This window comes from Panthera onca, chromosome B3 (genome assembly GCF_046562875.1).
Source record: "Panthera onca isolate mPanOnc1 chromosome B3, mPanOnc1 haplotype 2, whole genome shotgun sequence".
NCBI classification, from domain to species: Eukaryota; Metazoa; Chordata; class Mammalia; order Carnivora; family Felidae; genus Panthera; species Panthera onca.
The window spans coordinates 68,272,232-68,296,606 of record NC_138344.1 but is presented as its reverse complement, the minus strand read 5'-3'; the positions used below and the strand labels follow the sequence as shown (position 1 = coordinate 68,296,606).

The following is a 24,375-nucleotide window of genomic DNA, read 5'->3' as shown; positions in this document are numbered from 1 at the left end:
TTCCAGTTTTCCCCTCAGTTCTCCAAAAACACAGATGCCTTCTCTTCCCCAGGGGCTTGACTCCAAACATCTTTATTTGTGTCCATCAGCCTTTCCTGTCTTTACTTCCTTCTTAGGGCATTGAGATTCTGTCTCTTCAGTCACATTCTTGGTGACGTCCTTGATTTCTTTATCACTTTTTGTAGCACCCAGCTGATAAAACCCCAGCCCTGGGGAGATTCAAATATTTGTTTCTTCCTACCACAATCTGGGCTCCAGAAGCTGTTGGGGAAAATAATACAACTGACTGTCCAGGCTCTGCCACTGTGACCATGGTCTTTGATTGCAAACAGGACCTCCATGCTGTCTCCTAGCTCTGATCCATGTTCCTGGTCTGTGCCCTTCTGTTCACAGCAGGTGCTGCAGCAAATACTTGCTACCTCCTCCAAAACTTTTAGTTGTTTCCCTCTCCCTTTGCTGTGAACGTTTGACCTCATTTCAAAGCCATAAAAAGCCTTCAAAGTATGGTAGAGAACATAATAGAGGTAGTCAGGAAACCTGTCTTCTGCTGAATAGCCATGTGACTCCCCACCCTGCCCCCCAGTCTTAAATGTGTTTTCACCTGCTGATGGAAATGCTCCGTGCTATATAGCAAATGAGTCATTTTATTTGAATATTAGATTCTTGCCATGTACTTGGAGGGATGGAGGACTGAGATTCTTCCTCGAAGATTCTGTGACTTTATGATTTAAGTTTGTCTCTTAAAACTAGCTTTCCTTTGCAGAAAAAAAGATTACTTCTGACAGTGTTATTTCTTTAGGTGAAACATGAACATTCTCACTTGTCATAAAAACCAGGAAGCCGTGTGTTCCCTTTTGTGATGGTCAATTTATGCTTTTTCTCTATTATTTTTAAATTTGTGAAAATTTCTTCGTGTGGTTTGACCTATCATTCCAGCAGTAAGGAAGAGGAAAAACTCAAGGAGTGTCTGCTTCCTGTAATAATCAATCGAGACTTGGCCTTGAATCTCAGACTCAGGTTTCGGGGAAGAAAGATGTGTTCCCTAATCAGGTGCTGCTCTGAAGAGTGGGTTGGGGCGTGTTGGCCTTGCAGCCCTGAGAACTCTGCTGCCAGACTGAGCTAAGCATTGCTATGAAATGAGCTGATACCTTCTTATGCTGCCCAGATGGTGCATTTCTAAATGATAATCTGGCAGGTTACATTGGGATTTACCAGTTAAGGGGGATTGCGTAAAAGATCTTGCCTTTTTTACGTCTATTTTTTCCCATCTGCCATCCCTTCTATGTGTTCCCAACATTCGCACATTGTTTCTGGATGCTAGAATTTCAGGGGAACTGCAGTACAGCAAGGAAGAACCTAGTTCCTATGTAGTAGCTCTTGGCTCAGTACAGAATTAGCTTTTGTGGCCTCATTAGCTTGGAGGAGAGCTTGGAGTTAGCAGCCAATGGAAGAAGATGCTTTTTACAGTCGAGATCGATGTGGCACTTTCTAGCCTTGCCAGACGTCATTGTTTAGGGATAAACTCACAAATGCCGTGGTTGTCCACCTTGGCTGTATATCAGAATCGCTTGGAGTGCTGTTAATCCCAGTGCCCAACATGCATCTCATACCAATTAAAACTGTCTCTGGGCTGGGAACTGTGCATAAGTAGTTTTTAAACCGCCTACATATGAGGTGATTCTATTACATAGCCAAGGCGGACAACCACTGAATAAGGCTTTATGGGGAAATTAAACTGGTTGGCTGATGGACAATTTTGGCATTCCCAAATGAGCTGGTTGTATCTCCAGTTTATCTTTGCCTGTTTTTACTTCAGTAACCATGTAGCAAGATCAGCGGTGGTCAGCTGTGCATGACTAATTTTCCAAAGTGTGTAATAACCCATGAGTAGTGACTGTATTTTGCCTGTGAATCCCTGTAAGCTTCTCTTCATAAGCTCCCGTCAATGGTATTCTGAAGTCTCCACAAGAAGGGAAAGTGGGTGATGGATGTATTTGTGTGTATGTGTCTTGTCTCTATTTTAGTATGTTAGTGTTTGCTCTATTTACTTTGAAAACTCAGTAATTGACTTCCTCATAACTTTTGGTGAGAAATTATGTCAAAAGATATGAGATGTCTGGAACCAGCGTTTCCGGCTGGTGAGAAGACTGGCATGACAGTTTCCATCTGTGTACATACATGGTCTCCCAATTTCTATAAATTCCCGGCCCTTTGAATACAGTTCCCACTACAAACGCTTAGAGATCCTAAAGTAGGATTGCCAGATTAAAATATGGGATACCCAGTTAAATGTGAACTTCAGATAAACAATGGATAATTACTTCATATAAATAAGAGTTAAATATTACATGAGCCAGACTAAAAGATTATCTCTCATTTATCTGAAGTTCACAGTTAACCAAGTAGCCTGCGCTTTTATTTTCCAAATCGGGCAACTGTATGGAGGTGTGGGCTGGATGGAGGGCCAGAGCATTACCCAGTTTTTCTGGGCTGGGCCTCCTTGATGTGACCTTGTCTCTTACCACACTCCTTCAGAGAAGCTGCCACTCAGCTTTCCAACCCAGACTCTTACTTTGCTGTCTTCCTCTGTGTCTCATAGGTTTTCCCACCCCTGGCGTTAGGACTGAGAGATGGAGGCTTGAAAAGAGCCACAAAAAAATCAATGATTAAATTCTGAATGGTAGGAGCAATGTGAGTGAAGACCTTAAACCTCCCGGCAGTAAAAGCCCTGTGGCAGGTGTAGTATGTTGCATTGGAGTACTTTTCCACCATTTAGGACTTGCAAGTGTCCCGTCTCCCTTAGAAACCTGGGCAGGAGGCCTGGCCTCCTGGGTACTTGTCTGGCCTGGTTTACTAGAAAATTCCACTCTCAATCAAGCTGAAGCTGGCTAGCTTTCACCTGCCTCTCCAGAGACTGACTTTCACCTCCGTCTCCTGAGGTTCGTTTTGTTGGCCTGAAATAAAGGGCTCTGTCAGTTGAGGCAAGGCACAAGGTAAAGAGCCTGGAACTTCTCGTAAAGTTTTCCATCAAGACAACTAATGCTTACACGTGCCACGTGAAGAGAGGTGGGGGTGGGGGTGGGGTGGGGGCAAGGAGCCTGTGTGTATTTTTCCTCTGGCTAGTACTTTGTATATTCATTCTGTTTGAGGTGGGCAATTTTTCTCACTGACTATAAAGCTCAACCTAATCTTATGTGCACAAAGTCTATCTGTGAAGTTTTGGAGGTGTTTATGATCATTCATACAAGAAATCCTGAATCACTTGAAACTAACAGAAAAATAGCAAAAAGTATGTATTTGTCTACCATCTATATCTAAACATTTTGCCAAAATCAGACTTTGAAAAGACAATGTTGAGGCCCCTCTCATGATCCTCCTTAGTCCAGTTTCTCTGTTTGTCTCCCCAGAGATAGCCACTTTCCCAGAATTTGTGTGGGAGTCACCACACTGCAGAACTACAGTAGGTGCCATTCACAATCAGCATGTCTGTGTGTTCCTAGGCAAGGTGTAGCATGGGTTTTCTAAACCTGGACAAACGCTGTCAGTGTAGGGGCGCCTGAGCGGATCAGTCAGTTAAGTGACTCTTAATTTCCATTCAGGTCATGATCTCATAGTTCCTGGGTTCGAGCCCTGTTGTCCAGCTCTGTGCGAACAGCATGGAGCCTGCTTATGATTCCCTCCCTCCCTCTCTCAAAATAAATAAACTGAAAAAAACAGTATCAATGTATAAATTTTGACAATTATATTATTGTAAATAATACCAGTTTTGTTTCTTTTTTCCTAATTCTTACATCTCCTATCTCCCTGCCTTGTCCAAGACCTCTAGCATAATGTACGAAAATAATGGTGACAGTGGGCATTCTTAATCTTGCTTCCTGAAGTTGCACCATTACATTTGAAGTTTGCTGAGAGTTCTTGAGAGATAACATGAATTTGATTCCCTTCTATTCTAACTCGACAGTTATTTTTTCTTTCTAAAATCAAGAGTGAGTGTTGAGCTTCATTATTGTATTTTTCTGTGTCATCCATATCGTGTAGAGATTTTGAGATACGGTTTTTCTCCTTTGGTATATTGAGGTAGATGTCATTGATAAATTTTCAGATGACATATAATTCTTGTGTTCATTGAATAAAGTCTGCATTGTTGCATGGTTTATTTTCACAAATCACTGAATTAGCTTTGCTAATTTTTTCTTTTTTTTTCTTGGTGCATCCTTTTTTGTTTTTGTTTTTTGTTGTTGTTTTGTTTTGTTTTGTTTTTTGAGACAGAGACAGAGCATGAACAGGGGAGGGGCAGAGAGAGAGGGAGATACAGAATCCCAAGCAGGCTCCAGGCTCTGAGCTGTCAGCATAGAGCCTGACATGGGGCTCAAACTCACAAACTGCGAGATCATGACCTGAGCTGAAGTCAGACGCTCAACCCATTGAGCCACCCAGGTGCCCCCATCCTTTTTGTTTTTAATTGCATTATAGAACGAGAACATGGTCTGTATGATGGCCTTACTTTGAAATTTTTAAGGAGATTTTCTATATGAATCCTCAGTTTTTGAAAATATACGTGCCTGCAAAGGATGCATATTGTTGATTTGTTGGGTTCTGGGATATATTAATCAAGGTCGTTAATTGTATCAGTTACTGTTTTTATCTGCTTGATTTATCAATTTATGATAGAGGGATATTACTTATCTCTTATTTTACTTGTCAGTCTTTGCTTTAAATATTTTGGAGGGAACATGTTAGTTCATTTAAGTTCATGATGATACCCACCACCTAACTTAAGAAATAAAACTCTGTAAGTACATTTGGAGCTTTCTGTATGCTCTTTACCACCCCCCTTAGGTGAAATTGTTTATTAATCCCATGCACTTCTTTATACTTGGGTATAAAATCCCAAACAATATATAAAATGGTTATGTGTTTTAAAAGTCAGGGGCGCCTGGGTGGCTCAGTTGGTTAAACGTCCGACTTCGGCTCAGGTCATGATCTCGCAGTTCATGAGTTCGAGCCCCACACCAGGCTCTGTGCTGACAGCTCAGAGCCTGGAGTCTGCTTCGAATTCTGTGTCTCCCTCTCTCTCTGCCCCTCCTCCTTTTGTACTCTGTCTCTGTCTCTCTCAAAAATAAACATTAAAAAAATTTTTTTAAGTATAAATGGCATCTTACTGTGTGTATTTTTCAGTGACTTTTTCTCTCAGAATTATTTGTTAGATGAATCTGTGTCAGTATGTATAGCTCCTTATTCTTTCACTTTGATGTTGGCATAGTATCACTTTGAATATAGCATTCAGTATTTGCTTGTCTGCACTGCTGATAGAAATTTAAGTTTAGGGGCACCTGCGTGGCTCTTTCAGTTGAGCATCTGACTTTGGCTCAGGTCATGATCTCATGGTTCATGAGTTCAAGCCCCACATCAGGCTCTGTGCTGACAGCTTAGAGCCTGGAGCCTACTTCAGATTCTGTGTCTCCCTTTCTCTGCCCCTCCCACTTGTGTGCGCATGCTCTCTCTCTCTCTCTCTCTCTCTCTCTCTCTCTCTTAAAAATAAATGTTAAGAAAAACATTTTTTAAATTTAAATTTATTCCCATTTTTCATAGTTAGAAACAATGTTTTTGTATATGTTCTTTTTAACATTTGTGTTCATATGTCAATGTTTCACTAGGGATAAACCTTAGGTAGAATTTTTGGTTTTATTTATGTATACCTTTAAATTTAATATTGACAAAATGATCTATTTAAAGCAACTGTAACAATTAATACTCTCATCAACAGTGTGTGGAATTCTCATTCTTCTTTCTTACCAGCAGTTAGTATTAGCAGACTTTTTTTTTTTAATGATTCTGAATCTGATGGGTGTGCCATAGTACCCCACTGTAGTTTTAATTTGTACTGTCTTGAAGACAAGTGAGTTTGGCCTTTTATATGTTTGTTAGTTATTTGGAGCTCCTCTTCCATGAATGTACTGTCTATTTGCTTATTTTTTATGACTTCTTATTTCTTTCTGGTACTTGGATGTTAGTCTTTTGTCAGTCATATGATTTGCACATGTCTTTTCTCTGTGTACAGTTGATCACTTTCTAGTGACTTCTTTCAACATCCATCATTTTTGTTAACTAACAAAATGTTTTTAATGTTTTTTTATTTTTGAGAGAGAGACAGAGAGTGTGAGTAGGGAGAAGCAGAGAGAGAGGGAGACACAGAATCTGAAGCAGGCTCCAGGCTCTGAGCTGTCAGCACAGAGCCCGACGCAGGGCTTGAACTAACAGCGAGATCATGACCTGAGCTGAAGTCGGATGCCCAACCGACTGAGCTACCTAGGTGCCCCTACCATTTTGGTAATTTTGATGAAACTGAAGTTTTAAAAAATGTTTTGTTCTTTAAAACATTTTTCTGGGGGTGCCTGGGTGGCTCGGTCAGTTTAGCATGGACTTAAGCTCAGGTCATGGTCTTGTGGTTGGTGGGTTCAAGCCCTGCATCGGGCTCGATGCTGACAGCTCAGAGCCTGGAGCCTGCTTCAGATTGTGTTTCCCTCTCTTTCTCTGCTCCTGCCCTGCTCACACTTTGTCTCTCTTTCAAAAATAAGTAAACATTAAAAAAAATAAAATTTTCTGAACCCCAATTTTCCTTTATGCTTTTCTCTTAGGCTTTTCACATTTAGATTTTTAATCCATTGGAACTGACTCTTGTGTATGGTTTGAAGTATGAATACTTACTACATTTGGTTTTAGAAATAATGTATCCTTTCCCCATAAGTTTCATTGTACCCTCCAATCACACATTCAGTTTCCATATGTAAGTGGCTCTATTTAGAGACTTTATGTCCTATTTATATGGTCTATTTTGTTGTTTTTGTACAAAGTTCCTTAATTATGGCTTTTTTATTATCCTTTTCTTGTTTTATGCTGCTGTTTTAGTTATTCAGTGTTATCTTTTATTCACAAATTATTTCTTTGTGCCAGTTTATCCAGTTCTTAAACATATAATTTCAATGAGTATACCACACACACATATGTAAATACTTATAATATACACACTTAAAATACACATGCACACATATATGCACACATATATATGTAAATACTTATAAATTCTTTAGTTACCTATTACTTCTTATATAATTTTTCATAGTGTGCTGGTACTATCATCGTTTACAATGGTTGTTTATCTTGGTGAGGATTCTAAACATGGCAAAAATATTTTGAACATGTTTAATACTTAAAATTTGTGTTGTGTGATTTCATGTTTCCATACTTGATTTTGTTGCTCGTGTTGACATTTAGCTTTCTTCACATGTACCAGAGCCTTGTTTTGAAGGCTCCTGGTCTATAGGTTGCTTTAAAAGGAAAAAAAGAAGAAAGAAAAGTCCTCTCTCCCCCTTTACACTTGTCTATTTTGCATTTGTCTCACCTGGTCTTTGCAAGGCCTCCAGACCAGAAGCTGGTCTTACGGTGGTGTTTTGGGGTTCCCAGTCTAAAGTGGATGAGAGGAGATGGATGCCTGTTGCAGATCTGTTTGCTGGGGACAGGGGTCAGCAGGGTTTGCGTCTGCTCTTAATCCCTGTCGCTATTCTCTAGTTCAGACCCGCAGACAGCAGATGATAGCAAATCCTTCTGTCTTCTCTTTACCTACCATCTGGGAACCTCTCTCCCCTTTTTCTAAGCTGCAAGGCTGGCTGGCTCTGCTTTCCTTCCATCCCCCATTCCTCTGCAGAAACCTAACTCCAGGCCATCCTGTCTGCCTCTGGAACTGGGGCACAGCAGGCCCAGAGCTTCAGGCCCAAAGCACCACTTGGCTGTTCTGCTCCACTTCTGTTTCTCCAAGATGTTACTATGTTTTGGTTCTCGCCTGTGACTTCTAACTCTTGTTTTATATTAAAGATGTCATTGTTATGCAGGTTTCCGAGGGATTAAAATATATGAACCCTGTAACAACTGGAAGTCTGTTGGGTCACTTAGCTTTTTGGAAACGTAGTTGGAAATAACCCTTATTTGTTCCAATTTTTCTCATGTAGGTATGTCACACGAGCCCATCTTTCGTAGTAAAGAAAAGCATTTATTTCACATCTCTGGTCCACCCTCCTCCCTCCCTACCTGCCCACCTCTATGGAACCTTTCAGATGTTACTATGCCCCTGGTAGCCAAGTGTCAAGTTTAAATATGAAGTATGGTGACTGCCACCTACTGGCAGTCATCAGGTACTTTCAGCTGTGGCCTAAATTTTATTCTGACAAGTATGTGCTTCTGTAGATTTGTTTCTTGGCTTTCAACAGAACATAGATACAAAGGGAAATACAAGTCTTAGGGAACTTATGTTCCTGGAGTTCTAAACTGCTTAGCATCTCCCCTTTAGCAGAATGGAAAATAAAGGTAACAGAAGATCAAGTGAAAAGGCAAGTTATCCAAGCACTTGGAGCCAGAATTTGATTTAGTAGATATTGTCCCCATGGTGAGCTGTTACCTTGGGCATCTGGGTAAATTCAGTTCACAGAGTAGCCGTGAATTTGCTGACCTTTGTACCTATTTTACACCATCACCTCAGGGCATAACAGCTCAATTGTGGAGTATTAAAGAATATACATACCTTGATTGCTCCCTACCTCATTTTCCTCTTCCCTAACCCCCTTTCTGTCTCAATTGGTTAGTGAGACTCCGCCCCAGTCTCTACAACAGTATGAGTCTCCACATAGTAAATTTGGCTGGAAAATTAGCATATTTATCAGCTATTACTGCCATAATGCTGTATAACAAATCATGCTAAACTCTAGTAGTTTTTAGTAACAACTTTAGTAATGTATTCGCATGGATGTAAAGATCATCTGTGGTTCAACTGAGCCTGAGCAGAAAATGGAGGTGCAAGTGGATGAATATTTGCTGAGCGGTGTCCCAACCTTTGACGCCTACATGTAAAATAAATGAATGAAATCAATCATTTAAAAGAACAAAAGCTCACTGTGTTAATACTTAAGTGTAAGTGGAAAGCAAGCTTCTAAGACATTTCAGAGAGGTGCACCTGGATGTGCACTGTTCATTTTCTTGTACCCACTGCCTAGTTCAGTGCCTGACTTGTGGAGATACTGAAGCGCACGAACTAAGCTACCAGGCTTAGTGAGAAGCTGGTGGGCTTGGAGAGTTGGGTTATTTTTCCCATCTTTTCATACTGCCGTTTTTATGTATTTGCGGGAGAAAATCCTAAATGCTCTTAACCAAGGAGAGCTATTGAAAGTTACAATTCCCAAACTCATGAGATTTCTCCCAGCTATTGTCCAATCATGTATTTTTCTGATAATGGAAACTCCTTTTTATACATATATAGAACAATATAATAGCTAGATTCATTGACTATTGGGATAATTTCTACATGGCCTCATCCTTTTTGAAGAGGTGGGATGGATGTCTATGCAAAATTTGATTCAGATCCATTCAAGACGGATGATTCTACACATACATACACCATGCACAAAAGAGGGCATGAAAAACTTTATTGACTAAAATAATGAGACTTCTGGGGGAGAGCAAGGCAGGCCTCTGAAGTTGGCTGGAAAATGCCTTGAGAGAGGAAAAGAAGGAGACTGGCTTGGGGTTTCACAGTGTTTAAGGGGATAGGGTTGGGCTGAGGATTCCCACTTGTGGGCAGTGGTTTGTGTGGTTCTAATTTACTTAGTGTCAAAGAGTTTGTATTTAGACTGTCCAGATGTGGGGAAGAGGGGGATAGGGAGAGTTAGTATCAGCAGTCCAACATCAAAAAATATAGTTGGGCTCCTTATTATATGCTTACGCTGTGATTGTTCAAAGCCCACTGATAAAGAAGTGTTGTGTTGACATTTCAGGTGATGTACCTGCTGGCAGCTGTTGACTTTGATTATACCCAACTTTTGCTCTGGACTTAACTGACTTTGAATCTTCCTCTGTTGTTTTTTATGGATACCAAGGCAGCTATCCCTTTCCCCAACTGCATAATTACTAAATGGTTTATAGGTACCTGGAGAGGAAACAAATCTAGAGGACCTACTGTGTACCAAGACGAGGCAGTACACTTTGCCCTCATAAGCACATTAAATATGAGAGCTCAAATTTGATTTTATTCTTAAATATTCATGTAAATGGTCTGTGCTTTTGCCATCTATGACCAGCACCAGTTAGAGATGGTTGGGCAGAGTTTCCCCATTTGTTTGTGGATAACTTTGAATGTGTATTCATCTGTCAGTAATTACTATGTTTTCCCAAATGACATCCTTGATGTACCAGCTCCATGATTTGGAGCGTACATTTATACCATTCTTACTATTTTAAAAATTTAAACTTTTTTGTGTTGTGTGGGGCTTTTAGCGTGAGTAAAAGTAACTTCAACTTCAAAAGCAGTAGCTCTCAAACTTTAGAATGCATCCCAATCACTTAGGAGCCTTATTAAAACATCCTCTGCATTTCTTACTGAGTCTGGGTTGGTCCTGAGAATTAACCTTTCTAAGAAATTCCAGGTGATGTTTAGTTCCAGGGACTAAATTTTGATCAACCTAATCTTATATCGAAAATAATATTCATGAAATCATGGGTTTTATGTGCTACATTGATTTTTTTTCTAAAATATGTTAAAATATTCAACTGTTAAAGTCTAGCTGTCTATTACCAAAAGAAATGACCTCACGGGTATGCATGTAAAGCTTTGAAAACACTGACTAAATATTCTCCAAGTATAATTCTTAGGAAGAATCCTTTGCTTTTAAGATTGAAGGTGTGTGCTTAAACTTGCGTGTAGCAATGTGATGCAGTGGGTAAAGCCACTGAAAGGCAAAGGCAGTGTAAATTAGAATCCGTGAACAGGAAGAGAGTCATGGTTCTCTCCCATGAGGGAGATCAGGAATTCTCTAATTCCCCAACTCTGTCCATAACCCAGTTCTTCCAGTGTGCGTGCGTGTGTGTGTGTGTGTGTGTGTGTGTGTGTGTGTGTGTGGGTAGGTAGGAAGGGCCTTGGATACGCATGACAGAATATAAATGAAAACCAGATATAATCATAAACTGACAACTGCAGTTCTGGAAGTCCCCATAGAGAAAATAGATGAATCATAATCACATCACTTGATGGGACTAGCCATTGTAACTCACACTGTTCATGTTAACCCCAGGCTTTTCAAACCTGCCTGGGATTAATAATATCTCAGGCCCCTTTTAAAGATTTATCGAGTTTACTAGTGATTCTTCTGATCAGATGAAGCCAGCAACCTTTAATTTAATTACCTAGGAACTTTGAGTTTTGGTTACTCTTGAAGCTTACCCAACCATTAAAACAACAGCAGCAAATAAACAACAAACTGTGCAGGGTAAATGTCACAGGCTCTTTGGGACTGAATGAACTTGTTGGCACTTAACAAGCGTGCATTTTGGGAAAAGGTCAACCTTTGTACCTCAGTTTCTGCAAAACGGGTCTTGATATGGCAGAATCTGCCTTGTAAGTGTGATATGAAGGTAAAATACATTAATCTGTGTAGAGTGCTTAGAACACTTCCTAAGAAATAGCATTCTGTTAACTGTATCCGTATATAATTAAGAGAAAGAAACTCATCAGTATGAACTGTAGCGCTGTTGACTAATGCCTCCCCTGTTAGCGAGATCATCTTTAGTTCTGTTATTGGTCAAATGGAAGGCGCAGCATTCTAATGATACCTGGCAGAAAGGCTGTTTTGTTGTGAGCTGATTAAAAAAAAAAAAAAAAAAAAGGTTTGTGCTACAAAAGGGATCCATACTAATTAAGTATGGATCTAGACTAGAAAGTATTTATTTTTATGGAGGGAAATTTTTTAATGTTTATTTTATTTTTGAGAGAGAGAGAGTGAGAGCAAGCAAGAGAGAGAGAGAGAGAGCGCAAGCATATAAGCAGGGGAGTGGCAAAGAGAGGGGGAGACACAGAATCCAAAGCAGGTTCCAGGCTCTGAGCTGTCAGCACAGAGCCCAATGTGGGGCTCAAAATCACGAACTGTGATATCATGACCTGAGCTAAACCAACTAAGCCACCCAGGCTCCCCTATGGAGGGAAATTCTTATATATTTTTCCCCAAATGTTGAGTCCTGCCAGTCAGGATCCTTTTGCCTATTTCTGTCTTTTCATATAATGTATTATTTTCTTAAAATAAATAATTTTTTTTAAAAGAATGCATTACATGTATTACTCAAAAGCTTCTTTTTTTAGGCTAGATTAATTGAATTTTTGTTAATTTCCTTTGGGGCTAATGTAGCTTCAAAGTGGTCTGCTTTTTTCAAGCCCTGATAGTCAAAATCTTAATTTCTCCTTTTCACACACTATTCCCAGAGCTATAGAATAAAGGTGAAATTCTCTTTTTAACAAAAACATCCTTAAGTCTTGATTTGAGACCTCTGCCCCACCATCCTTACCTGCAAGAGACGGGAGCTCTACTCTTGTATTTGTAAACTCAAAAAATGTGGAGGGAGGGGTCTGCTACTAACAAGACATATTTGAAAACCACCAACCTAGCTTAGACTCATTGTTCTGTAACCTTTATATTCTCTTAGCATTCTCTTGTGAACTCTTGACTCAAGCCTTCCACCAGTGAGACGTTATCTTCTTCCTTCTATATCTTGCCCAGAGATCCTATTTTAGCATCCTTGTCAGTGATGGGGAGGTGTTCTTTGCCATTTGTAACACTGGGACCATTGGCAAAAATATTTAAAGAAGAGATGAATCATGGTTTACTGGGTGTTAGCTTTGCAATGGTCTCCTTCACCCATCTGTAAATTAGTCACAACTATATCTGTCACACCCTTACAGGTACAATTTACACAAAATGAATCATTTCAAAATATATTCTGTGTAGTTTCTATTTAGAATGTAGATGTTATTTCCAAGGGGCATTGGTTTTGCAAGAAGGTTGGTTTAGCTAAAATTCCTTTGTGTGCTTTGTAGAGGCTTGGGATTGATTTTATTGTTATTATTAGTATTATTATTATTAGTAGTACTCTTTTTTTCTTACATTGTAATGTTAGGTGTACATAAAAAAATGATACAAAAAAACATAGAGGTTAAAGAATAATTTTCCATTGAACACTCATGTGATGCCACCTTGCTCATTCATACCCCCACTCAGTTCCTCTTTTCCAGGATCCCACCATTATCCTGACTTGTGTTACTATTATTTGTTTTCCTTTTATAGTTTTTTTCATTTATGCGTAGCCAGGATAAGGATTGTTGGGTAGGAAGGTATGAGTAGCTTCAATTTTATTAGAAAATGCCAACTATTTTTTGTAATGATCATACCAGTGTGCACTCCTTCAAATTGTGTGAACATTCCATTGTTCCACACCTCCACCAACACTCAGTTTTGTCAGACTTTGACTATTCCTGATTACTAATGAAAATGAGCACTTTATAATATATAGTTACTTGTGTGTTGTCTTTATAGAGTGCCTATTGACATTTTTTGTCCAGTTTTCATTTTCTATAGTTGTGTAGGATACACGCACCCACACACCCCCACGCTCCCCACACACTATATCTTTGATTATTTGTTTCAAGTGTCTTTTCCCTCCCTTTTTGCTGTATTTTGATGAAAAGAAGTTCTTAATTTTAATGTAGTCCATCTTATCAGTTTTCTTTCCTTTATATTTAATGCTTTTTGAATCTTAACATTTTTCCTAACCTAATTATAAAACTATTATGCTATATTGTCTCATTAAACATTTGTAATTTTTCTTTTTACAATTTAGCTTTTAATCAACTTAAAATAGGTCATTACCTAGTATAAAGTTGGGATCCAGTTTTTGGTTTTCCATATGTCTATCCATGTTTTCCAACCAATAATTATTAAAAAAACAAAACAAAAACCAAAAAACTCTTAGTGTAAACAAAGATCTTCCATGATATTTCTGTCCTATCAAGTGACCATGAATTCATGGTGTCTTTTGGGGCCCTTTATTCTACTTTAATTATGTTGTGATAATTTAAAATATTTCCTATTAGATTGTAAGGCAAGCTGTCTTTATATTTTCAAGTTTCTTGGCTCTTACTGCCTTTTTGCACATCTGTGTTTCAATATAAATTTTAGAATTAACTCCTTAAGTTAAAAACCCAAAACCCCTAGAAATGTTTAACAGGATTGTACTGAATCAACATCTTTACAATATTGAGTCTTATCAAAAACATGGCTTGCTCACTCTGTATTTCTTGGTAATACATTTCAACATGGTGTTTCTATTTTCTCATGAGGCCTTACATATTAGGTTTTTCTAAGTACTTGGTATTTTTAGGAGTACTGTGAATGTTTTCTTTTTGAAACTGTTGATGGTATCAGGATTTTTGTATGCTGATTTTATATCCAGCAACTTTACTAAACTCCTGTATTAATTCCAATATGTTATCTGCAGGCAACCATTCAGATTTTTCTAAATACATGATCATAGTAAATAATAGTTTTATTTTTTCCTTTTTATATATAAACGTGTGTGCATGCGCATGCGTGTGTGTATGCATATTTTCTTTTTTCTTGTCCTGAATCTGCTAATACCCTTAGGAAAATAACGAATAAAATAATAGTAACAGAGGCACCTGGGTGGCTCAGTTAAGCATCCAATTCTTGATTTTAGCTCAGGTCATGATCTCACAGTTCATGAATTCAAACCTGGCAGCACAGAACCTGCATGAGATTCTCTGTCTCCCTCTGTCTCTCTCTTGCTCTCAAAAATAAATAAACAAATAAACTTAAAAAAAAAAAAAAACAATAGTAGTAATAGGTGTTCTTGTGTTATGCTGAATCTCCTAGGGAAAACATTTAAAAGTAAAATATTTGATACAGATTTTTTTTAATTAACATAGAATTAACTTTTTCTTTTTGGTGCATAGTTCCATGAGTTTTAACTTAGGCACAGATTCATGTAACCACCATGATAGTCAGGATAGAGAAAAGTTAAATCACCCCCTGAATTCCTTTGTGTGCTGCCCCTTTGTAGTCAAATACCACCCCCCTCCCCCATCTCTACCCTGTGGCCACTGCTGCTGTGATCTGTTTTTATCCCTATAGCTTTGTCTTTTCCAGAATGTCATATAAATGGAATTAAACAATAATAAGCCTTCTGGGGCTTTGTCACTCTGTACAATGTCTTTGAGATCGATTTATGTTGATGTATATATCAATAGTAATTCCTTATTACTGCTGAGTAGTATTCTACTCTATAGATAAACCATAATTTGTTTATCCATTCATCCTTGAATTATGTATGTTTTTTAGCTCTGCAACTTACTCATCTTTCTTGAACAAGAAAGCTGCTTAACTTCTCTGTGCATCAATTTCTTCATCATTTATGGGGATAACATACCTACATCATAAGGTTATTGGGGGGAGAAAAAATGAGTCAATATGTATGAAGTTCTTAGATAATGCCTGATACGTAGTGAGCGCTCAATAAATGGAATCCATTATTATGGTTTTTATATTGGTTCCATATGGTTTATATGGTTATTATATTGTCTCCAATATTAGTAAAGATTTTGAGGTAGAAGAAAACTGGACAAGTTCAAGGAATAGCAAGAAAGCCAGGGTGCCTGGCAAAGACAGGGGGAGGTATATAGAAGCCAGGTCATGAAGGGCATTATGGGCTACAGTAAGGAGTTGGAATTTCACTCTAAGCCCATTGGAAAGCCTGCGATGAGACATGGTCTGGTTCATGCCTTTACTAGATCATTCAGGCTGCTGTGAGGAGAATGGGGTAAGGTGGTGGTAGTGAGAGCAGGCAACCTTTTTCAGGGTATTGCAGAGGTCCAGGGGAAAGATTGTGGTGGATACTGGTAGCTGGTGAGTGTGGGGATGGTGCAAAGTGGTTTGATTCAAGGGATGGCTTTGATGTAAAATTCCCAGAACTTGCTGATGGAGTCACAGCTCAGTGTAACACATATCCCATAAGAGCATTGGGGTGGCCATTTATAGTAACAGCAACACTCCTCTCCTGTTGTGGCTTTACCAGAGATTTCTCTCATCCATTTTTGAATTCACACCTAAGTTTTCATGCCTGATTTCTGAAATCCACTTGAAGAAAAGAAAAGTCCACTGCTTTTTTTTTCCATATATTTTTAATGACTTCTGACTGCTTCTTTAGTACTTACACTCACAACTCCAAAGACATTGTTAAGAAAACAACTTATCCCATGAAAATATTTCCTCATAGCATTTGCTTTGTGGTCCTCTACAGTCTGTATAACTCTGTGACCCCACATTCGTAGTCATTCTCCTGGAAATAAAGCTGTCCGAGCTGCTTCATGTTTAGCCAACGGGATGGTAGTTTTAGTCGTTGGCTGGAGTTCTGTGTACACTTGGGATTTCTTGTTGGAATAAACATTATTAGACTCAGGCTAAAATTGGACCAGAAATTTATTTTTGTCTTCCTTTCAACCTCAACTCACCCTAGATTTTCTCATCCAAATGACAAATGGTCATGACTTTCCAAAGTGATCTAAAGATTAAAATCAGCCCTGGGTGCTTGCTTAGCCTAGCATTGAAATGGAGATTTTTTTTAAACAGTTAAAAATAGAGTTCTCTGATCTCACATAGAAAGTTTTATTTCCTGTGTGTCTGCTCTTAACACGTCTGTATTTGTTCTATGTACTGCCTTAACTTCCAACTCCTCCTTAAAGACAAGCACCTAATCCAGTCTTTATCTGGAACATGCTTCATGCTTTTTTTTTTTTTTTTTTTTTTTTTTTTAACCCTATCCTTTCTGCTTCATTTGGGGCTTCTCGTAATTCAAGGTTTGCCACATGGAAGGAAATTTCCTTTCTCTCCTGAGCTACTTGTCTTATCTTGCCCCAATTTTCAACATCTCTCATCAGGTTAATGTCAAACTGTGGCATTTATTTACTCAGTTTACTTGCAGGAGGGACTCTGGAGTCTTGGAGATGCTCACTTGAATTTTGTGCATAATTGTGTGCTTCTTTGTAATTGGCTTCTTTTGTGATCTTACAGAATACCAAGCTGCTATTTTACACTTGAAGAGGGAACACAAAGAAGAAATTGAAAACCTACAGGTATATCTCTTTGATTCTACTGAACTGGTTATGTGAGACTGATACTTAGTTTTCTCGTGTACTGAAGTAAATATTCCCCTTTTTGTTGCCTTATTTACCTAGACAGCATCTACAGCTGGCACCTGACAATGGGCACTGCGTTTATCCTGGGGAGGGAAGACTTGAACTCCATTTTTAATATAATTGAATTCCCATTTTTAAGAAATGCCACAAGTGTGTTTGATTGGGAAAAATGTTATACTTGGAGAAAATATTGGTTGTATTTGTAAAACAAGAAACAAGATAGAGTATTTGGACTTTTACTGTTCATAAGAGGTCTTTAAAAACATATTTTTTCCTAGGCACACTCAAGACTCTTGTTTGGCTTACTCCCATTCATGTATTTGTATCCGTCCATCTCAGGACATCCCTGCAATACGATGTCATGCAGATCAAGGCACTTAGGGAAGTGACCCTAGTAGGATACAGGGTGTGTTGAGTCATCCATTTTCTATCCCCAAGGAGGGCTTGGAAAGTGCTGACTTGATCCTACTTTGTGGAGCCCAGAAAGACTGAGGGATTTACTTCCTCCCACTATGTAATTGTCATTTCCTTATGTTTGGTCCTTGCTTGCGGTGCCTATAACAGGAAGTGGTAGAGTTTTAATCAAATAACTAAATATTGAATCAGGCACTGATTCTAGTTTACTGATGGCTGGGTTGACCCGTACCTTAGAGAACAATAGCAAAATTTAAATAAAACTTGGTGTTTATTCAGTGCTCATTACTCGCCAATTTAATGAATTTGTGGATCAAATATTCTTCTTTCCAATAAGTGATAATGTGCTTTTTAAAATAACTGAGGCTGTGTGTTGGATTATATGTAAAGCCATTGCAAACAGCAAAAAAAAACATTATTAAATAGGTCAGATGGTGTATAAAGTCAGCTCGTTTTAAGTAGTTTGGAAGAGGAGATGAATCCATTTCACAAAGAAAGAAAGAAACAAACAAAAAAATGGAAAAGTACCTCTGTCTCCTAGGGGGAAATGGAGGCCCTTAGCTCCTTTGTTGCAAAGTGCTCTACAGAGACCTCTCTTTCTTCTTCTTTGTTCTGGTGTGCAAAAGATTCTCAGCTGTCTCAGAAGAAGTGAAATGGGGATTAATTTAAGAAACAGATTGCTAAAGAGGGTAGGCACAGAAGTGACTCTGTGAGCAGAAGTTTTGTGAAACAGCTCAGTTTTAAGTTAACACTGGCTTCCCCAGGTTGTAGGGCTTTGATAGCTAAATAATATTTACAGTAACAGCAGGCTCTTACTGTTTTTGAGTTCCTACTTTGTGCTAGGCATTGTTCTAAGTATATTACATGTATTATCTTGTGTTATTTCCACAAAAGTCCTATGATTTACATCTCAAACTAAGACAAGTTTGGAGGGATGCCTGAGTGGCTCAGTCTGCTGAGCATCCAACTCTTGGTTTTGGTTCAGGTCATGATCTCACAGCTTCCTGGGTTCAAGCCCCACATTGGGCTCTGTGCTGGCAGCATGGAAATTCTCTCTCTCTCTCTCTCTCTCTCTCTCTCTCTCCCCCTCCCCCACTCATGCTGTCTCTGTCTGTCTCTCTCTGTCAAAATAAATAAATTTAAAAAAATAAATAAATAGTTGGACAAGCAAAAGAGAAGAGTAAATGGAAGGGGAAAAGTATATTGGGATCATGTTTTCCAGTTAAAATAAAGGTTAAATCAGGATATGATCGACAACAGTAAAATTTAAAAAAATGTTCCTAATTATGCCGTAAGTTTTCTTTATCTGTGAAAGGATTATCTGTTCTTTGCTTGGTATCGTAAACTTAAATTCTTTTGTCCAGTATTTGTGATTCATACAAAATTGCTGAAACCCTGTGGCCATGGCACACTACTGCCCTGGGGGGGGGGGGGAGGGGGGCGGCAGGGGCAGTGTCCCCGATCTATACACTTACCTGTGGTTTGGAACTATTCCATCCATCATAGACTGACAACCTTCAATAGGAAACTGACAACTCTTATCCCTGATCTGACCTAGAGAAGTGTTTGGGGGCAAACACAGCATTTTAAAGATTGAATTAGGAATGCACATTTTAAAATATGGAGGGGTTTCCAGCTGTCTCTTAAAAAAACTAGAAAATCTGGCAGCAGCGGCTTACTTTTTTTCTTGCATGACTTAAACAGGCTGCAGTCGAATAAGCAGGTGCCTACTTCAACTGTGATACATGTTCTCCAGTTTGCCACTGTCCCCACTCTGGGCCATTTCATCTGCCTGTCCCCTCATCACTTTAATTAACCCCCCCATTCTCTGGGAGCTGAAATCACTAGATTGGCAGCAACACCACATAGAACAGATGCGGTTGATAAAAGAGACTATAACCCAGCCTGGCTGTGCTTGTGTGTGCTCACTGAACACCATCTCTACTTGCTTTGTTCCACAAAGAAATGGTCACACCTGTTGTCATAGGACTAGTAGAAGATAGTGGGTGACCGAGCTGTTACTTTGATGTTCATTTCCTTATATGTCATTTCCATCCACAGCCCGCATTGTCCGTTAGGTTTCCTTTCTCCATTTACTGGTTATGGAGAAGTCACAGGTGTTTCAGGACTTCTTCAGCATGCCTTTCTAGAATAAGAAGGATTTCATGCTTAACATATACAGGAAAAGTGATTCATTGTGTCACTCCCTACAAGAATTGATGTGTATCACCTTCAGATTTTTTAGTTTTTCACAGACTTTATTAAAAATTTTTTTTTAACATTTATTTATTTTTTTTGAGACAGAGACAGAGCATGAACAGGGGAGGGGCAGAGAGAGAGGGAGACACAGAATCGGAAGTAGCCTCCAGGCTCTGAGCCATCAGCCCAGAGCCTGACACGGGGCTCCAACTCACGGACCTCGAGATAGTGGCCTGAGCTAAAGTCGGACCCTCAACTGACTGAGCCACCCAGGCGCCCCAGTTTTTCACAGACTTTAAAGAAATGGCATGATTTGATAAACAGAGAACCTAAAATCAGCTCTCTGTTTTTTTTTTTTTTTTTTTTTTTTTGAGAATAGATTGGTAGAGAAGTCACTTAATTATTCAGTTTTCCCACCCACAAAATGGAAACCTTATCACCTAAAATAACTTGACTAGAGGTTGACCTTTCTAGTCTAGAGTCCCAAGGCTAGTAAGAGGGAGGGAGTCTGGAGTCTGTAATCTCATCACACTCTGCAGTGGAATGCTGCACTGCAGAAAGGGCTCAGGGCTTAGTCCTAGAACTGGCTTGTCAAAATGTGTAGGGACTACATGCACATACCCCTTACATTCAACAGCAAAGACTTACAGATTATTTGAATAAAATCCGTTCCTGTCACCTAAGTTTTACACACCTTCCACGGAAACTGAGAGCACTTAGCTGACTCAGAGCTCCAGTAGGAGAGTAGTGGCAGAATCAAACATTTTTTTTCTGACTTTGCTATTTTGTGTCATTTATAATGTAACCACAGCAAATTCTTCAATTTTGTCCAAGTGTGCCCACCATTTAGCAAACTGTACTTTGAGAGCTTATGATCACTTCATGACTCCCAGCATCATCCAGTTCATTTTTCATTTTTGGATAGTTCTGTGTTCCTTCATTTTTGAAAAAACAGCACTTACTTCATAGGTTCTCACTTACCTGAGAAATTTTTGCCTGGAGTAGCCATTGCACAAGTTCATGACTATTGGGTAGAAATCTAGCTCCAATCTGCTGTTTTAAGAAAGGCACATGATAAAACTAATTCTCCCATGGTACAAATAAAGAATTCTTTGAGATTCCTAGGATCAAGATTTTTTTGAATATGTTGACTCATGTTATCTTATCTCAATGTATAATCCACTTCCTTAAGTTCAAGTTAAATTCTTTGAATGGTTTTATTACCCTTTTTATACATCAAAGTCCTGTTTGTTAATTTGCTGATTGTAGGCATCTTGGAAAGAGCAATGATTTTTTTTTCCCCTCTCTGTTTTTGAAAGTACCTAGCAAAGTGTTTGGCACATACATGATGCTCAAACAGTTGTTCTTTTTTGAAAAAAAAATTTTTTTTCACATTTCATTTTTTTAAAATTTTTTTTTTTTAACGTTTATTTATTTTTGAGACAGAGAGAGACGGAGCATGAACGGGGGAGGGGCAGAGAGAGAGGGAGACACAGAATTAGAAGCAGGCTCCAGGCTCTGAGCCATCAGCCCAGAACCCGACGCGGGGCTCGAACTCATGGACCGTGAGATCGTGACCTGAGCCGAAGTCGGACGCTTAACCGACTGAGCCACCCAGGCGCCCCTCACATTTATTCATTTTTGAGAGACAGAGTGTGAGTTGGGGAGGGACAGAGAGAGAGAGGGAGACACAGAATCCGAAGCAGGCTCCAGGCTCTGAGCTGTCAGCACAGAGCACAATGCGGGGCCCGAACCCACAGACTGTGAGATCATGACCTGAGCTGAAGTCTGACGCTTAACCGACTGAGCCAGCCAGGTGCCCCTACAAACATTTCTTCTATAATGACCTATGACTGAAAAATCATAGTAGGGATTTGATTAAATTTAGGTACTATGTGCCAACCTTTGTTTTTGGCATTTAACATTAGTGGTATGAAGAATAAATGTAGAAATATAAGCTAAGTAATAGATTTGTCACCATTTTACAGATAAAACATGAGGCTCCCAGAGACTGTGACTTGTCAGAAGTCCTAGACTAGTAAGTAGGGGAACTTGAATTTGAATCTACCTACACCTGTCTGGCTTTGAAGCTGTTACCCTTTATACTATTCAGTGCAGCATTAATGGAAAGAACATTGGATCCAGAATCAGAAGGTCTGGATTTGTGGTCTTAGGTCTGGGTGATGAACATTGTCAGCTTCTGGCAATGCTTTCAGCCCATTTTCCTAATTTCTAAAATGAGAGACTAGGCCATATAATCTCTGATAGTGTCTTTGGATTTTATTATTGACCCCACCATACTTAAAAAAAAAAAAAAAAAGTTGGGTTTATCCATCATATTGTCCATTCAGCCTTGGGGTTCTCCAATTCACAATCTTCACAATCTCTAAATCCCTATTAGTGACACACACATCCTTTATTTCTTTTCGTTTCTTTTGGAGGTCCCCCTTTCTAACATGCTTGCCTCTGTGGAGCAGTGTGTTCATGTTTCAGTAATACTCTGTATGCTAGCTTTCTAGTGCTTTTTCAGATGCATGACTCTGTGAGGGATGCAGCTTCTAGAATGGTAAATGAGCCGTCTGTAGGAGGGCCAGCTCTTCTTTATGACAGGAGTGAAGTGGGAACGTGGCATGGCCATGGCTTCCTTGGCTCTCTGCTTCTTCAATTTTGGAAGTTGGAAGGGGATGTGTGGGGGGGCTGCAGAGAGGGGGAAAATGCATGCCCTCTGTCTGGCTTTTCAGGAGCTTGGGATAATTTAAGAATGTTGTTTTTGATCATCACTTAAGCAATTTGGAAGTAGGTGCCATGGAAATGACAGGTTGTTTTATCTCTTTTTAACTAATGTTCTTTGTGTTGTAGGATAGAAGAAAGAACTAGCCAACATTGACCTTTTCTTTACGGGAACCCTTCTCATTTATCCCATTCATCACATGCGTAGTCCATAACTGAGGGGAAGCTTGACTGAGCGATGGCCTCTGGCAGGCCCCTGCTCATTGTGCAATGCAGTCACATTTCTAATATGGTCACTCCCGCTGTGAAATGATCCAGGGACAGATGCCAAATGAGACATTAACTTACATTGTACCTTGTTGTCCCCAAGAGAACCAAATGGTATGTTGGCCTCCATTAAACAAAACTTGTAGACTTCCTTTTCTGTCTCCAACCCACCCACAGGCCCGTTCCTAATAGTTTACACATGCTGTTGACACAAAGTTGATTACAAACTACACTTGAGCTGATACAGCTAAACTTATAAAGATACATAAATCCTGTGCCTTTTCCATTTGTTATGTTCTTTGTTATCAACATGATACATTTAAGTGTGTTAGTTCCTGGAGAATACTGTGAGGGGAAGGGAGTGATTTGTAGAGGGATAAACAAAAGCTTCACAATTATGAAATACGATGATTTTATTGAGCCCTCGTGGTATTCCCCTAAGTGCTGATATTAGTATAATTCATTACTGAGATGTCAAATAAGAAAACAGAATTTAAAATGTTGAGAAATATTTTAATTCACTGTTTCATTGTGGGTATATAATACACTGTTAGGCGTTTAGTAGATCTGCTGGTTTACCGGTGTTAAGATGCTTCCCGGGCCTTTGGCTACCTGGAAGCCCACAGGTATATTTGGAGTTTAGTTTTGATGGAAAACACAAAGCAATTAATTCCCTGGCCGACTTAGTGGGCCAGGAGCCCTTTGTCTCAGGCTTCAGGATGCTGTATTGCCTGACATAATTCAGTTATTCCATCAAGTCATGCTCACTGAGAGAGGGACACTGGGTGCAGAATGAAGAATGTGTGCATTACTCATTTGTACCATTGAGACTGATGCTGGTTTTGCACACCTCCTTCATGTACCATCAACTCCAGTCATCCCTCTGGATTCTTAAATGATGAACATTCGTCACTCATGGGGGCCAAGACAGTTTTTCTTTCTTTGGATACTTTATATATATAAATGTAAATGTAAATATAAATATATACACACACACATACACACACACAGTGTTTTATTAGTTTCAGGTGTACAATATAGTGATCCAACAATTCCATACATCACCTTGCGCTCATCACAAGTGTACTCCTTAATCCTCATCGGCTATGTAACCCATCCCCCCCCCCCCCCCTCCTCTGGTACCCATCAGTTCTCTGTAAATAAGAATCTGTTTCTTGATTTCTCTCCCTCTCTCCCTCTCTCTCTTTCCTCCCCCTCCCCCTCCCCCTCCCCCTCCTCCTCCCCCTCCTCCTCCCCCTCCCCCTCCTCCTCCATTTGCCTTTGCTTGTTTGTTGTGTCTCTTAAATTCCACATATGAGTAAATCATATGGTATTTGTTTTTCTCTGACTTATTTCACTTGCCATAATACTCTGTAGCACCAACAATGTCATTACAAATGGCAAGATCTTATGCTTTTTTTGTGGCTGAATATTATTCCATTGTGTAAATATACACCACATCTTCTTTATCTATTCATCATTCGATAGAGACTAGTTTGGCTATTGTCGATAATGCTGCTATAAACATGGAGGTACATGTATTCCTTGGGATTAGTGTTTTTTTTTTTATTTTTATTTTTTAACATTTATTTATTTTTGGGACAGAGAGAGACAGAGCATGAATGGGGGAGGGGCAGAGAGAGAGGGAGACACAGAATCGGAAGCAGGCTCCAGGCTCTGAGCCATCA

General features: G+C 39.3%; 1 protein-coding gene across 9 annotated transcripts in view; it reads left to right on the top strand.

Annotated features, from left to right (window-relative positions):
* The window catches only part of FMN1 (formin 1), a 425,066-nt gene that overhangs the window by 163,134 nt on the left and 237,557 nt on the right, over positions 1-24,375 (top strand). For all 9 annotated transcript variants that reach the window (XM_078448455.2, XM_078448453.2, XM_078448448.2 and 6 more), the window contains one exon: positions 16,953-17,014. In XM_078448455.2, the coding sequence (XP_078304581.2) occupies positions 16,953-17,014 (62 nt within the window). The remainder of the gene's footprint in view (positions 1-16,952; positions 17,015-24,375) is intronic.